The following is an 18,280-nucleotide window of genomic DNA, read 5'->3' on the forward strand; positions in this document are numbered from 1 at the left end:
AGAGATTTTAGGTATTTTAAACAATAGATCTCCCAAGGTAGCTCAGATTCTTTAAAAAAAAAACAACAAAAAACAGCGAAATGTGTCTTTTTGTAAGTGCTGAATTAGTTCTAATTTGTTTACTATTGTTGCTAATGTATTAGCCAATATAACTGAAATGGTTTCAGTAAGCCACAGTTAACATGGTAAGACTTTCAGACTCTTCAGTGCGACTCTTTGGAGGTTTGTTCACGGTGAGAAATGCGGTACAGAAAATGTCGCCGTATTCTGTCTGAATCATACCTGTCCTGAAGTGGGCACAGGCCCCCAAAGTGCATCTATAGGCGCTCGCACATGGAAGTAGTTCTACCGTGGAGGAAGAGCTCTGCTGTTTTTGGACAGACTGCCTTTTAACTCGCTGGCAGATGATTGAGACAGTACTGTTCCACCAACTTCCTGTGGCGCGTCGCAGTTATAAATAACTAGACTTTGTTTTTTGTGGGGGGGTTTTGCCGTTTGTAGATAAGGTTTTGCATCGGCAGTTATTTGTAGATGACATCATCCCTGGTGTGCCAGGTAGGCGTGGTTTGCAGGCTATTTTCAGAGGTGAATCAGCTGGGGAACACCCTGGATGCTCCGTTAAGATCCACCAGTGGCAGATGCCGGTGTGACTAATGCAAACATTAGAGTTGTTGTCCTACATAATTTTTGAACTAGCTGGTGTATTCGTCAGCTAAATAATATTTCCACCTTACTCTTTTTATGTAATTAGTCACATAATAATAGTATATTTTATTTATAATGCCCTTTATTTCTTGAAATCTCAAAGGGTAACATAAAACTGTTGGTGGATCGGTCACTGGACCTAAAATTTCACCTACTGGGGAGAGCTGGCAATTACATCGCATGTTATTGGATTACTTTGTGCAAACATTGAGACGTCATTGGTTGGTAAATATTTTGTTTAGTGTACTGATCTTATGGGCTTTTAAATAAACTCTTGTCATACACACGTAATCAGAAGTTTGCATATACTTCCAAATGTGCATTAGGGTACAACCGACAACATAACAACCATCTATATTTGTTTGGGTTGCATATATATATATATACCATCGAGGAAGAAAGATGTCCATGTTCATCTTTATCATTATAATAAAGATGAACATGGACAAGAAAAAGCTCAGAACTTGAATAAGGTCACAGAATCATGTGTGATCTCCACCTGACTAGTCAGATGTGTCACCGTTTCACCATGAAAAGAAGATAAGAACTGCATATTACAATGGTTCATTACTATCAGTGGTGTCCAAACATTTTTTTTCCACTGGAGCCAAAACTGACAAATTTTAACTACTGGCAGGTCATAAAATTAATAAAATTTATTTTATTTTATTTTTTTTTTTAAATGCAAAAATTAGTTTGTGTTTTTAGTTTTACCTGCTCAACAAAAACCAAACTGTGTATATTATTTAAGATCCAAAACGTAACAAAGGCTTTGGACTGTTGCCTCGATAAAAGGAAAACAGAATTTCTAATCTCTTTTTCAGCCAAAGTTTTAACCATTCTTGTCTTGTGGTCGGAAGCTGAACAAAATCTTTACAAGGGCAACACTTCAGACACCCCTAGAATCTGTAGAGAATATGAAATATAGACTCGCACACAAAAACACATAAATTGATTCTAACCGAGTGAAAATAGAAATTCATGTAGGATCTACATAAAGTGCACGATCTAGATGTCTACATTTAAAACTGTCCTCCTCTCCCTGTACAATCTTGTTTCAAATCTTTACTACCAAACCTAAATATTGCTACTTTAGATTTTTTATTTTCTTTAAATTGTAAATGACACCAACCCAGTTTTTGCTTGTGTAAACATAAAAAAAAACAAACTGGGAGAAATTCAAATCCAAAATCAAATGGATGTTGACTTGATCCCTTCAAGGAGATTTTATTTATTCAGTCAATTCAGTTCATTTATATAGCGCCAATTCACAACAAATATAATCTCGAAACACTTTACAAAAAACTCAATTTAATCCAGTCAAGCACTTTCTAAGTCAAATAAATAGATTTCAATTTGATCCTTTTTTTTCCATCCAATAATACAGTCAGGAACTACATGTAAACATGGAGTCAGTTATAAATGCTTTTTGAGCTTACTTGTAGTGAAAATGTCATTGTTTAATAAAAATAGATAAACTTCCCTTCAGACGCTGAGGTTTGCATATCTTTCAGCCATTTTATTGTTTGTTTTAGAGGGCTCTATCTCTGCTGCAAGGCTAGACTGGAGCTAGAGCCTCGCAGTTGCTAAAGCATGTAGTGGACTGATCTGATGCTAAGGGGACCATATGCTGCCTAGCAATCAAGCGCCACCCACATACGGATTTAGCTGTAGCTAATGTAAAAGAGATAAAAGCCACAGAGAAGCACCAGCACAAGTGATGATCAACACGACGTGATCCACGCTGCACTTCCCCGCCAGCCTACTCAATCTGAATTTGTCTCTCCTCGCTGACCGCTCCGCATCTGCAGCCTTCAGCGTTGGAGCTGAAACGCTACGTCATCAGTAAACAATTATTTGCAAATATTTCAAGTGCCATTTAGCAGGTTGCTTGAGGTCAGCCTGTCTTCATTATGTCTGGTTTACAGCAGGACGGATCCCAAGTTTTATAGACAGCAACTAGGCCTGTCAATAACAAATTTAATAGAATATGTTGTTGTGACATAAATAGTCACAATAACAGTAAATTGTCCCAGAAGTTATTACAATAGACAATTTATTACAATTTACAATAGACTACCTAGACAATCTGTTGAATCAAAGCTATATAGTTCTCTTCCTGCTAAATATGTTGCTTGTTGTATTAAGATGTGCAACATAAACATTTAAAACCAAACGTAAATAAATTACTGTACATATGGTTTCTTTTAAATTGGTATGTCTTCTTAAATATTTTTTAAAAGTTCCCTAACAAAAACTCTTAGCAGGGGAAATGAAATGAGCCCCGTTCTAAAATCAATAGCTATCTATTATGTTGGCAGCAGAAACTTACAAATGATCCTGTAACAAAATACTAACATAAGTAGCGCTAAATGTGCTCAAGTATCTAATAATTCTGTCTTGTAATCAGAGTGTTTGTCTTCCAACCTAGTTGTTGATTTAAAAAAAAAAGAATACCATTTTCCTCTGATGTGTAACTTGTTTGAGACATCTGGTTGTCTGGTTGACATCATTATGAGGGCTTTAACATCTTTGTACAAAGGCTTGAGTCAGGCCAAGTAATGGCTGAGAGCTGGAGTTCTTTCAGGCAGCTCAGATTGTGCTAATTATTTTTTTATATTTTCTCCTAAAACTGCTGCAGCTTAACACGGAGAAAACCCACATACATCCACTAACAGAGAGACTGTAAAAGTGAAAACACATCCACACATCAGGCTCAGAAACCGAACCGGAGGGGAGTATTTATATAACCAAAAACCTTTCTGAAAAGGTTTTTGGTTATGTTGCTAACCTGCGAGATTAAACATTTACTCAGACAGGCTAACGGCTATAATTTCCTGCTGCTTGTTGTTCTGTGTGGTTGTCCCCCCCCCCAGCTGTATAAAGAGGAAAAACGGTAAAAGTAACTTCTGTTTAAAGAAAAGCAGAGAGCCCATATCTGCTCTGACTCTTTCACTGGTTCAGTCTATCATAAAGCTCTCCTGTAAGCCAGATATTCTCAGACATGGTGGTGTGGGGGCGGCGTGTAGTTCTGTGATCCCTGATCGAGAGAAGTGAGCCGGGAAAAAAATGGGAGAAAATTCTAAACAAATCAATTTGAGATCTAATGAATGTTGTGGTTTTAAGTCGTATTTTATTTACTTCACTTGAGTACAAAATAGACGGTATACATATCAGCCTTGCATATTAGGATCTACAGTACGTACTTGTCAGTAAACACAGGAGGTTGAATTTGATTCTGGATTTGTTTTTGTAAATTGCCTTTCCCAATAATATGGTAATATGTTTTTATGATTTGGCAACTATTTAAATACATCAACATGGTGGTACAGTCTGGAAGGGATAATAGATAACTACTATTATTCCAATTTTGATGGACTGTTAAGAAAACACTAAATGACTTTTAAAAAATCAAAACTGTAGATAAAAAGTTGCGACCATTTTGATGTTGAGTAAGATTTTACAAAAGGCGTTTGTATGCTTTTATGTTTTGGATGTATTCAAATTTTGTCTCGTTTTTCTTTTCAGTTGCCCGTTAACTATTTTTAGCAAATTTAGATTCATTCTTAATTGATTTTCTTTTCTGATGTACTGCCTTTTTATCTATTATTACATTTTTATATGTATTTTCATGAACTCCAAAACTGCACTTTTAACCTCTATCACTGGGAGCAGTTTTAAAATAGATTGTAGTAATCAAACAATACCACTTCTTTATACAATAAAAAGATCAAAATGATTACATTTATTCCTGAAATACTTGTCAGTCAGCCCTGCAGACATATGACACCAAAAGTGACTTATTCGATTTCTCGAAATGGTTATAAAAACATTTGTCTAACTTTAACATTTAGTTTTGCGTCGTAATATTGATATCTGATAGTTTCCCCAAGCATATTGCCTCTGACTTTGTTTTCCTTGGCCGTGCTGTAATTGTACCAGACTGCTACTCAACCATATATGCTTAATTTGTATAACTTTGAAAACTGTGAGCCAGACTAAACAAGTATACTGGCAACCCTCACATCTACATTGTAATCATACTTTAATAGCGCTTTAGAAAGGTAAATGAGGCGGATTTCTCAGACAGGAGTCAAACATTTTCCCAATGCAGTTAAGATGCATTGTATGGTCTTGCCCAGTGTGTCTTATTCCATTAAAACCAATAAACGGAGCACCAACGATTAGATTAGGAGACTAATTGATGTCTTTCTCCGTGTTCACTGTACAATTATTTCTAAGAGTTGTGCTTGTGTATCTGCTGCATTTTATTCATATTTTTGACGAGTACTATGTTTTTCTTTTACTTCCAGAAGTTTTTTTTCCATTAACTTTTACAGTAAAAAGTAGTTTCCCACAGCCGTACATTAACCATTTTTATTTTTATTACACGAGGACCTGGAAGCATTAGTCTTAAGATAGGACGTGGAGCTACAACCTGAGGTTATTACATTCAGCCATCCTACTTGATCAACAATATTCATGTCTATATTCCATTTATAGCTGGACATTTTTGCAGGGATATTAAGTAATGGAGAAAAAATATTAGATAAATGTACTTTCAAAGTAAATGTGTCTTAGCTATTAGGCCAAACAACTTAAGGGAAACAAATTTTATGCAACCCATAATATCAGTTCTTTAAGGAGGACGCAAATAAAATTGCTGAGGTCAAAATCAAGCATCCTTCCTGATCATATTGTATACATTTTAGTTCATTTTACTGTGACCCCAGACAGTTTGATTTCTTTGACAGGCAGCATTGGAATATTTGCTGACTAATGCTTCTGCTTTCTTATAGCCCAATCTATTCAAAGGATGAAATGGGTTGTTGGCAGTCACTTATTTCCTGCAATTTTGATTTGCCAATTTTTTTAATTTTATTTTTTTAAGAAGAGGAGAACACAAAGGTTCAGAAAAGTACTTCAGCTCTGCAGCCGCATGCACTGTAGTAGCCTTTCATGTTACAAGTCCTGCAGGTCTATAATTAGCCGGGTTTTTGGGTCGGCTGCAGTGTTGCTACTGAACCAGCCACTTTGCCAGACTCTTCATTATGCAAAACGTGTTTTGTGCGCATTGGTCTAATTGATTCTGAATGAAGCATGCATTATTGATGAGCAAACTAGTCCATCTCTCCCTGCCTCTGTTTCTTTCTGTGTATGCAGGAAAGAAATTCATTCTTTTTCCTTTGTTTCTTTTTATTTTAAAAATTATTATTATTATTTTGTCTTTTATTCCATGTGTGAATGAAGTTCAATGAAGTGGTTTGTCACAGGAAGATATAGCAAGAGTTACTCCTTGATGGCCACAGAAAGGAACTGACACCTTGGTCAATAAACCTGTAATCCCTCAAACCAAATCTCCTTTGCCCTAAGTCTCTTTACCTGCAGAGACCCTGCAGTTTGCATTTAAACAAGAATGAACGTCTGGCTTGTAGTTAAGAGTCAAGCTACCCAATGCTTATTTAACCTCTGTGTTTTTTATAGGTTATGATTAAAGCTTTATTAAAATTACATGATGATGTATAATGAATCACTCTTGGTGCTCTTCCCTTGTAAGAGTTCATCCGTTGTCCTTGTAGAAATGTAGCATATTGTAGCTTACTGAGCTCTACAGCAGGGAGAAAAATGACAAACCTAAGGACTTTCCCCTGTTCAAATCAATAAAGTATCACATTGCCACTATGACAGGGCAGCGACGACGAAAAGAAACCCAAATGCGATGCTGTGCGGCACGGGTCGAGCTACTCCAAAAATTCCCTCTCTTGAACTGGCTGCGCTCAGCAATGTAAAGCAGTTTCAGAGGAAAACCGTGTACATGTCAACCATTGATCACTGCGCTGACTCCACTCTCCCTTTAGGCTGTCAAATGCTAAGGCGCTCTCCTGGTTAATCCCATCTCACTTCTTTCTCCTTGTCGCTCTTAAAATACCTCAACTTGTGGGTGGCAAGCCCTTCCTCTTTGTTACAGCACAGAGTTAAGCTGATATGACAACTTTTCGACTCTGTTCTTGTTGATTTGAACTGTTCTGGCATTTACATTGGTTCAAACTTTACTTGATTGTGTATCATTGAGTAAAATAGATCAAAAGACTGTTCAACTGGAGTGGGGAGCTGATGTCTTGAAGCAAAATGTTGTCCTTCTTTACACTTGACTGATAGAAACGTTCAACTTTGTTGCAGATTTGGCAAAGAGAAATTTGCTTTGGCATTCCTTGGAGGAGCGATCGATTGCTTCCTGGCCTGTTGGATCTCTTACTTGGCTTCGGGAATGCATCCCATCAATTCTACCACTTTAGTAAAGGCTTTTCTCATTGGCTTCCACAAAAGTGTTTGGTCTCACTCTGTCAATTATCCGACCACCTTAGTTGACACTGCAGTTGAATGTAATGGGAATGCTGCTGATGTGAAGGTTGAATTTCACAAAGACGTTATTTCTGTCGAGAGCCTCGGTCCTGCTCCTTAAGATTGGGTGCAGTACAAGTACTTGGCTTTGAAAAACCATCAATACATAACCCCATAACTGTAACCCCAAATACACCTACCTGGAAGTCAATGAGTTCATGGGGACACTGGCGTTCTCATGACAGTTGAGAGGTTTTAAGCAGTTGAATTTGTTGAAATGTATTGAAAGACACTTAAAGGCATTTCAGATTAGTTAATAGCAAACTCTGTGTAGCAGAAGTCTTTAAGATGCCAAAGGGCTTTCAGCACAACAACAAACCTGTTAGAACCTGTCCGAATATAACGAATCTTATCAGCAGTGCTTTGCAACAAAGAACGCTATTGGTATTAATGTACCGTATCCATCTTACAAATGTATTCAGAACTGTTCTAAAAGAAATGTAATTTTATTTTTCTAAGAAACTGCGCACATGATCAACGTTAACAATTAATGTTTTCAAAAATAATGAGTGTGTAGTTTCACGTGGTTGTTGGTGCTACTCTTATGAAAAGCTCGTGCCTCGACTGTGTGTGATTATGTTTTTCTGACACACAATTGCACCAAAAATGTACATTTGCTTGTAGAAAAAAGTGAAATACTACACACAGATGCTAGGGAATAATAAATCAGTTGTGGTGATTATTTGTTGATTAAAAAGTAAAGTTTATATTTCTTTGACTAAGTGACAAATAAAGGGACTAACTCAGATTAGAGTGTCATGTTTCCGTGGTTCAAATAGTGAAGTGAAAATGAAAAAGTACCCTCAGGGAACCTAATTAGAGCAGGAGCAAACTATCTGAAACTGAAGAAATAACTTTTCACGCTATATTCACACCATCTAAAGCCTTGCTCTCCATTGTTTGACTTTAGTTTGTATCCTGTTATAGGTTCCAAATCTATAAAATGTTTTAAACTGTATACACTATCTTTTTTTTTTTTTTAACAGGAAATATTACTAGCTTGTTCATCAATCTTTGGTGTGCAGCAAAGGTTCCCCTTTTGTTGCATGGTTCAGTGTATCAGGTCTTACCAAATGAACTGTAAAAGCAGGAGTGCATGTGGTTGCTTCAACATCAAACTGTCTAACCACCTTAATTAAATCTGAGTTTTTTTTGCATCTTGAACACTAAGAAAGAGGCAAGAAATGTATAAAATGAAAGCGTACTGTTTGAACTATAAGCTTAACTTTCAGTATTTTTTTGGCTAACTTTGTCTTTCTTCATTTTCTCAGGGAAATGAAGCCAGTTACCCCCTGGAGATGTGCTCACATTGTAAGTACTTTTAATCTTTGCCTCAGCTTGATTTATCATTTCTAATAATATTTAAAGCTCCCATTGTTTTTATCTGAAGGGCTGGTTGACAAGATTATAAATATTTTGGTTTTTCTGGGACAAAGGCAACATTTTATTCTGAAGAATACTTAATATATTCATATGTATTTAGTTTGGTTACAGTTCCTTCATTACTTGACCAGCTTACCACTTCTTCACTTTTTATGCCGTCAGTTCCTCTGCATGACAGATTGACCTTAACATTTGTATTAAGGTCAACATAACAATATTAATATCAGATATTGACATCTGTCCAAATGCTCATATTGATGCATCACCTCAGGTATTATTAGCATAAGGAGCCTGAATGCAGGGTGTTTAAAGAATGAGCTGATGTTTAATGCAGCACAAGCAGTTCTTTCTGTGTGCATTTTGTGATCTTATGATCTATTTAACAGTGATAAACTTTAGTAGCATTTTACTAACTTAGTTTTCTTTTAGAATAGTCTATTCGGTAAATGTTAAGTTCTTCAAAAATATCATGGTTTTTAAATAGACAAAAGCAAATCAACTCTCAGATATGAATTAGTTCAGAAATTATCCATCAATTCTAAATCTCTTTTGGTTTAGATATACCTTCTTGTCTTTGCCTACTCCAGTTGTTATGTAACTTCACACAGCAGACTGACGCTTTGCTCAGTATCTGCAGAGCACACAAGCTAATGTAATATTGTTTTATTGTTGATCATCATGGATCCAGATGATTATATGATTTGCCACCATGTTGTAAGCAAACTGTGTTGTTTTACTTTTGTGTTTTTTAATACGTTGAGACACAACATTGTTGAGTAAAGCTGAGAAAATTAAATAAATTTATTCTTTTGCAGAACCTTTACCTTCTAAGTCTATAATTGGCAAATTATGCCAATTTCTGGTTATAGAATTGGTATAGTTGGTAATAAATCAATATTAATTGATTTATTATTGTTTGGAATTGATTTTTGCGCCTCACTCATGAGCAAACATCTCCCATTCACTTGAATTCTCCAAAGCAGCCACAGAGCATCACTGAGCCATCACCATGCTTCACTGTTGGCATTAAGTCTTGCTACAGAACTAATCAGTCAGTGTTTCAACTATCCACCTCCTTTTCTCTTTCTGCCACTTCCAGGTAACTCTTTAGGGGATTTTCAGGGACTTTTTGAATCATTTTTCTTGTTATGGCGTGCAGAACTTTTAGGCCATTTTTTGGACCATATTCCTAACATGCAGTGAAATGTTGCGGTCTAGAGGGGATTTGAGGGGATCTTCCTTCAAGCAGTGCTGAAACATTTCATTTGTAATTGTGTGCCCTTACGAGGAAATCTGTTCAGGGAGTTGAATAATTTTGAGGCTATTGACAATACAATTTAGTGTTGAGTATAGATAAAATCCTTCTATTTGCTTTTTTTCTCCTTGGGTAATTTGCTTATTGCCCAATATTGAATTTGCACATGAGTTTGAATAATTTAGATTCATCTCCAATACCTCTGTTTTTGTTAAAGCATCCTCTTTGTGCTGCAGAATACACTCTTTACTGTCGGATATTGGTAACAACCAGCTTGAAGGCTCCACCGCTGCATGTGTTTTAATGAGCATGCAGATGGTGGCTGGTGCCTATGCAGTGTAGGTGGTCTTTGGGGACTGCGACACAGTATAGATTGACCTCATCAGTCATTCACACCATCAGTAATTTTTACATCAAAGCTTTGAACATAGCTGCAGAGACAGTCTTAAAAGGCATGTAGGAGGCAGAGGTGTGGAAAAACATCCTATATTCTCTCAAATGGTAATCTTATGCTGTAATATTGATCAGAGCAAAGGAGCTAAGTTTTATTTATTTATTTTTTTTTGGTATGATGTAGTTTTTGGATCTGTATACTTAAAGTTTTTTTTTTTTATTTCCTGTAGCTTTGGGATTTATAAAACACTAACTCAACTTCCATTATGGACTTATGCCAAATACTGTGCAGAATTATTCATACCACTTTTAAAAAAAATCTACCTTTTATTGTTGAAGGTTTGATAGTATTGGAGAAACAAAAGATCGATTATGAAGAACTAAGCAACACACAGAAAGGTCTGATGTAAAATTGTGGAGAAATGTAATTATGATTGTGTGAATCAATTAAACTATTGATTATTCTTACAATTGCTATGTAGAACCTACTTAGGCTAGTAAAAGAAACATGTGAAAGAGAAAATGCCAGTACAAACATTGTTACTTTTACAAGATTACTTTTATAAGATGTTTTACTGTTTAAAATGCAATGCCAGAAAAGCATCACTTAGTCCTGAGTTTGAAGTATGAAAACCTTTTTTTTAAATGTAAAAACAAAAGAGAAATAAAAAAGATTCATGTTAACTTTAAAAGCAAATTTAAGTTGAGGCATTAATAAAATCTGCCTTTTATATTACACTTCACTTGAAGTCTCAAGTTTGATGTATGAAAATACTATTTTAAAATAAAATATATCATGTGTACCAACTGATATATAACTATATATATTATTAGATTATTAGATTATCAGTTATATATATATATAACTGATAATCACATTTAAATTCTTTCACTTCCTTATTCTTCTTGACCACAAGTACATGCAATGTTAATCAAAATATGTTTCCTTGCAACAAGCTAATTTCTGCACTAACAGTCACAAATAGTTTTGTTTTATTTTTATTTTTCAAAGAGAATCAAAATGTCAGCTGTGAGCAGCCTGGATGAGCTCAATGGATGTAGTGGATGTTTCCTTCTGAGGTGTTTCACGACATGCTGTTGTGAAACTTCAATTCTGTTTTGCACTACATGCCCTGAAAGGTGTTATTTTTTTTTATGTACCGGTAGTTTCAAGTGATCCCACACTTTTATCATTTTCTGTCTTTCTTGGCGATGCTTCTGTCACTCGCCAACTGGTTACCCCGATCTGCTGGGAAGATCGGGGTAACCAGTTAGAGTTGATGGGAAGATGGATGAAGCTAAAGAGGAGTTAATACAAGTCTTAAATTCATCTAGCTAGAATTAAGGCCTTGAAATGTCTTAAAAAGTGTTTAGAAACACTTTTTAAGACATTAACAAGTCTTAAAATTTGTTTTGGCAGGACTTGTGTTTATTCAATGTATTCCTTTCAAGCAGGACTTCACTGTCAAGCAAATGTTTGGTCACACGCAAACATCTTCATTGCAGTGCATGACTCACTGTTTACATACCCTTGCTAGCTAGCAAGCCAGCACTCTTGCGTCTATCTTGGGTAAAAAATTTTGTCAATTGGTTGGACAAATTTTGTACATGTCTTTTGAGATGTATAGGTCTTAAATTCCATCCACAATGGTCTTAAAAATGTCTTAAATTTGAGTTGGTGAAACCTTCAGAAACCACGGTCTTGAAAGAAAACCTGTTGGCAGCTGTAAAAGACTTAAAACTTTGGTAATGGTCTACCTTCAAACAGGATAGTGATACAAAACGCGCAACCTGAGCTACAATGGAGATCAAGCCGGATCAGTGTGTAAGACGGTTCCTGTCAGAGTCTAATCATAAATCCCACATTGCTGTTTCAAAGTTTAATGAGTAATATGTTTAGTCTCTAGATGCTCTCTTAGCAAATTCAGCATATAGTTCTACATACTGTGCTTTTGGGGCTAAAAGCAAATTCACACAAACATTTACTTGACATATTTGAAAGCCATTCATTTTGTTTTCCTTCTGCTTCACATCAATTCTCTTTGTGTTGGTCCATCACGTCATGTACAAATAAAATATGTTAAAGTTTGTGCTTCTAACATTGCAGAATGTGCAAATGTTGAAAATACAGACACTTTTTCATAACCTTTTGAGAGTGATAGGTCTTGGTAAAGTGAGCAGGGCTGTGAAGAGGACAACACTCTAGCGTGTCCATACTTAGTGGGGGACAGGACCTTGGCCGGCCTGGCCTTCCAGGCATCCCTCTGGATTAGGGCGCCACAGAGAGGAGGGGGGGGGGATTCAAATGAGGCATGACTGAACACTCAACCAATCAAGTCTCTGACCATTCTGCTTTGAAGTTTTATTTTTTATTATGTGTATTCTACTCTCTCTCCATGAGCTTTGCTGTAACTCCAGCAACTAGCCGTGCACCACGACTTCTTGTTCTTAAATGTTCTGTATGGGCCCGGAAATAGTTACGCCAAGTTTAGCAAGTAAAATAAAAACACCAGATTTTAATATCTTCCTATTCAGAGGGTGATTATAGATATCTTTGAGATTCAAACAGGTAAATACTGAAGGTGTCTGTTACATCATTTTTACATATTATTATGGATCTTTCTCTAATCTTTCATGTTTCTTGAACATTCTTATGGAGATGGGCGAAATAAACGTAATATTTTATCACAATATTTTGTGGTACTATTGAGACAATAACTATACATTATTTCTTTTCTTATTTGTTACTGCAAGACACAGCAATTATAGTCCTATAAACTAATCTAATCTTGAAAAATATACCTACTAGTCATGTAAAGAAGTGATTTGTGTCACTAGGCTTCACAAAGTAACTATTTTCAAATTTATTGGTATTTACTGACGCTGTTAATGAACAAACGGTGGAGAAAATAGAAAAACTATCAATCATGATAATATGGACAGTTTTGGGGGTTCAAAACACCATTAATTGGAATTTGTGCCATCAAAATTTATCATGCTAAATGATGAACAATACAATAACCCCTATATCCTTGTCTTTATTTTGACCATCTTGGTTGCCTCACTAACCAACAGCTGTTCAACGTCTCAACTGCTCAGACAGGCGGGCCCTGACTGTGAACTCCAACAAGTTGGAGAAATCCGTCCTTGTGCAGGTCACCGCTCTAAAAATGACGTTCACCAATAAATTCTCGCCGTCAGTCACTCCCTCCTCAGCTCTGTGTGTTGATGCCCACCAGATAAACGTGAATATTTTCTTTGCGCTTCACCTCGATTTGCCTGATTTATGTAAAAAGTGGGAGGAGGGAAGCTTTGAAGGCCTGCTTTTGGCGGCGCAGTACTTGTACCCTTACTGACAGAATTTAATAGCCCACTAGTAATAACATGCATATTTTGGCATAAAAGACGCACCTCCACATATTTGCAGCACACACTTTGCTTAAAAGCATGCCCACTCACAAATGCACGGTGCTTTGACAGAAACGCAGCAGCGCGCTTTCAGAACCACTGCGGCTCGGGCTGCGGCCATCCAAAATAAAAATAAAACAGCGGGCAGCTTGTTGGAGTTCCTTGTTGCTAGGGGTTTCCCTGAGGGCGGGTGGGGGTGAGAGTTGGGAGTTTTCTGGTGATGGAACTGCTATAAATACACGCCATCAATGTTGTGCCCTGCTGTGTCCTCAGTTCGGCCCATGCAAGTAAACTGTATATCAGAGCAGTAGGCATAATCAGCCTAATGCACAAAGTGCCGGAGCTCTAGTATACAATCCAGGTTATACAGCCGAATGTCCTCGCTGGCCTGTGTGAGATAAGACTTAGTTAATGTGGCAGGGTGTGTGTTTGTGTGTTAGTTGCTTTATTTAGCCTCAGAAATGGCCTGATTCTGAAATCCAGGGTCTGCTCAGTTCAAGCCAACTTTAGCCAGTCATTTGGTTTGAATTTGAACTGTTCTTATTGAGTTGTACGATGGAGTATTAAGTCCTGGCTTCAAGAATTATTATTATTATTTTTTTTTTTATGACGAGAACATAGTCATGATAACAAAACAAAAACATATTTTTACTGGACAGCATTTCACAATTATGAGACATCGTTTGAGTGAGAAAAAAGCTTGGACAATTTTTTGTTTTTGTGTAGGAGTTCTCATAAAATTACTACATTTTTCTAATGTTACAACTTTATTCTGGGGACATTACGTTGTAGTATTTGTATTATTAAAGATTTAAATCTTTAAAAAAGAAAAAATAGGTTAATCAATCAAATAGATTTACTGCCCAGTCCTAAGTCAGTTTAAAATCTTTCTAAGCTATTGAAATTGGAAGAGTTCAGCTTCAACCAAATCAGCTACTTGGTGTTAGTTTGCACTAAAATATGCACTAAAGTTTCTAATCTCTGGTTTGTGTAAAGCCAGAAATAGATTGTCACCCATATGGGGAGAGAGGGAGCGATTAGCAAGATTACCTTGGCTATCGTTATGGGAACGACTAAGATCTAGAAATATATGGGCAGTTTATTTTAGTTGTAAAAAATAGTTATGAATTATATGATGTGATCTTAAAGTTATAAAATTCAATTTAATAAGGTATTTTATATCGATTTGTATAAAAACGAGTCGTTTTGTGTATGCAACATTAGAAGTTTGGATTTTGTCCTTGGATTCTGTCAATTGCTAACCTGGAGATAAAATGCTCTGTTTTAAAGGTCAAAGGGCGTTCTCATATTATTTTTCAGCCTCTAATTCCTTTTAGATCAGAGTTGCAATCTGAAATTTTTAAGTTTAGATGTCAAATAAAGCATCCAAACTCCAGTTGTTTCGAACTTCTACAAACAACATCAAGGTATATACACGATTTAGTCCAGATGTATTATTATAGATTTGGTTATAGCTAAAATCTGACTTTCAAAAAAACATACCCAACTAAATGGAGATTTTGGGCTGTAAAAAAAATAAAATAAAAATCTAATCTGGAATTTGAACATGGTCAATTTTGATAAGTATGTTGTTTATATTACAATCTGCCTTTGTGTCCTTCATTATGATTACTACACCCTCATTTACTCAACCCAACCCCATTATGCTAATTGGCTCAGTGTCATGTGTCAAACCCATGTAATTACTGGGCTGTGCATGTAACCTTCTCATGTTTACCCACCGTCATGCCTCATCTCGGCTGCCCGGGAAGCCACACAGAACGAGGCTGTTATTTTCAGTCACACTGAAGCTTCCATGTTGCTTCCTCTTTCCAACGCCCGCCTCGATTCAGGCCGGCTGGCCGCTAATGGAGTCACATGTCTCCATCAATGTGCAGGGTGAACTGTTTAAGGGCTTAGCATGCTTAGGAGGACACAATCATTAATGACACTTTTGGGAACAATGAGGGTTTTTATATTTATATATATATAATTACTCAAACAGAGAGTGGAAACGGATAGATTTTCTGGGTTCTGCTTTGTAGCGGTTGGGCCTCAAATAGCTTGGCTGTTTCAGGGTTTTCTTGCTGATTCGGGATGTAAATTATCAGCCAGACCTCCAGACGACTTGCAGGGGTTTTTGCCGTATTACCGTCGCTTTTATAATTATATGATAATTCAGTAAAAACGACTCATTCTCAGAGGCCAGCGCCATCTACATATATATGTGTGTATATATATATATATATATGTGTGTGTGTGTGTGTGTGTTTTCATGCATTCCCCTTCTGAACAATTGTTTAAGTGTTGCTTTTCAGTGTGTCTGTGTGCAAATGTGTGTGGATGTGGGCTACCTTGGGGGCTAATGGGTTTCCGTTGCCTAGTAACACTGTTGTGGGTGCATACAGCATTTATGAAAGCGTGAGTGTGTGTGTGTGTGTGTGTGTGTGTGTGTGTGCGCTCAGTGTTAGACTATATGAGATTATCATAATCATCTCACAGTTACATCGGGTGTCCCTCAGAGCTGCTCATTAGCATGGCGGTGTGAGGAGCCTCTGATGATGCAAACCGTTCCCATTTCTTCTCCCTGCACTAAATGAAATCACAGCTTTAAACGCATCCTTCTAGCATGTTTTATAACAGATAAAGCTTTAAAGACACTTTATAATGAAAGATTTCTTAACATGCGTGTCTTTTTATGTTTTTACACTTGACAGTTTATACATGTCGAGGCATCATAATACCATCGTGTGTGGCTAAAGTGTGAAATCTTACACACTTTAGGTGAAAATCACATCCGTATTTCTCCTCAGGTTTATGTAGGAGGTTTGCGATCAACGGTGGGGTCCATTTTGCGTCTGGAATCGTTGAGCCTCTCGTTTCTCTGTAAAAACCAAGGAAACGAAGCAGCAGCAGACCTCAAATGCATACTACCGTATTAGTCACTTTCTTCTTAACCCCCTCCTGCTTTGTGATTTTTTTTTTTCTTCTTTTTTTCTGTAGCAGGTGTTGCAACAAAAAAAAAAATCACAGAACATCTCCTACCTTTCTTGGCTCTCACATCTAGTTGTCACCTTTTCATCAGACTTTTCTGCAGGAACACGGCTGTCTGTAAAATTCAGACTGCACTTTTATTGTTGTTGTCGTTACTAGAAGTTATTTGAAGCTTTAGCTTTTGTTTTGTAGGATTTTCTATGCATTCAGCAGGAGGGCCGCCTTACTTCTAACCCTGACGATAAAAAGACTTTGAGCTTACGTTGATCACACAGTAGGAAGAACTTGCATAAGTGCATCATGTGGTTGTAGTCGAATCAGACATGCTCAGGTTTTCCTCTCTTAACCATCAGCTATGACGCAGTTTTACTATATTTGCCACTTTCTTTTTCCATAGTATATTGTTGAATTGATAACTGTAAAATATGAACTAACACAGTACAGATAAGCCATTTCAACACTGCTTTTCTATGATAGGGATTTTGCTTATGTAAGACCTAAATATTTAAAATGCAAATACAAAACTGCTTATTGAGACCCAGCGATGCAAAACGAATTAATTATGTAAAAAAAAATAGAACAAAAGCATATAATAGCAATCAATCTCGGACTGAATGAGTTTTAGTTATGTAGTTCTCTTTGCACACTTGCATTCAGTTACTAAAGCTCATGACAGTGTTGTGGTCTAATTGGCTTCCTGTTGAAGATGTTGGTGACCAGATTGTAAATTATTCTACTTGGCATTTTTTTAAAAAAATTATTTTTTTTTTAGACAGAGAGGTTTCATAGCAAAAGAACTAGAGCCACATTTTCTTTTGAAAAATGCAGCTTGGGTTGACAAAATACAGATTATTTGACACTATTTGACATGCTATTGGCTGCTGAATCCAGGGACGCCATTTATTTTACTTTGAGCTGATTGGCTGTACCCAAAAGAGCAAAGATAAGGAAGGCAGTAGATGTTATCTTTTGTGGGAGTGCTATGACGATTTCCTCTGGGGATATTGAAGCCATTTAAGCTATTCAGCGTTTATTAAAATAAGCAGTTTTAAGCGTTCTTAAAGGGCGTCTCGTGTATTGGCAGATTCTGGCTATTTGCAGGCAGTTGTGGTTTCTCACCTTCATCAATCTGGTTTCAGCTCAGTTTGATTGTGAACAAGCTAAAGAATGAGCTTAGCTCTACTTTTTCTGGGTGTTTGTAGTAAAGAGTTTTTGTTCTCATTAGGTGTTGAAGACGCTAACAGCACTATAGAGGGAGAAAAACTTGAAACCCTGGTTTTGTAGTATCTGAATGAAACAGCACGTCTGTCAATAATCCTAATAAATCACCTGTATTCTTCAAGACTTTGACACAAAATCATAAACCCAGGATTTCTCTATTATCACGACTTTATTTCCTTCCAATCGCCTTTGCTGTTCTCAGTCTAACGAGGCTCAGAGCCTTTCAGCTGCTCCACCTGTGGTTTGCCAGATTCCAGATCTTCTATTTGACTCTTTAGTGCCACATGTCTACGCTGGTTGTAGCATGATGATTGTTACACAGTAAATATTTCTTAAGTTCACTGGTAAAGCCAGCCTTTTCATAAACAAAACAAAAGGCCCCATTAGGTTTTTCATGATGTTTTAATATTGTACTAAGCTAATTCAGTTTAGCACAAAGCATCTTCATATTGTCCTACATTCATGACCCCACCAGATCGTGATCAAATTTTCCTCTTCCTCCGTCACATTCATGTAAAC

The 18,280-nt window shown here is 36.7% G+C and overlaps 1 protein-coding gene across 1 annotated transcript in view; it reads left to right on the plus strand.

Annotated features, from left to right (window-relative positions):
- The window catches only part of LOC122842443 (calcineurin subunit B type 1), a 30,842-nt gene that overhangs the window by 2,033 nt on the left and 10,529 nt on the right, over positions 1–18,280 (plus strand). The window contains exon 2 of the mRNA XM_044136323.1: positions 8,379–8,418. Within this exon, the coding sequence (XP_043992258.1) occupies positions 8,379–8,418 (40 nt within the window). The remainder of the gene's footprint in view (positions 1–8,378; positions 8,419–18,280) is intronic.

The sequence above is a fragment of the Gambusia affinis genome, linkage group LG13, assembly GCF_019740435.1.
Source record: "Gambusia affinis linkage group LG13, SWU_Gaff_1.0, whole genome shotgun sequence".
Taxonomy (NCBI): Eukaryota; Metazoa; Chordata; class Actinopteri; order Cyprinodontiformes; family Poeciliidae; genus Gambusia; species Gambusia affinis.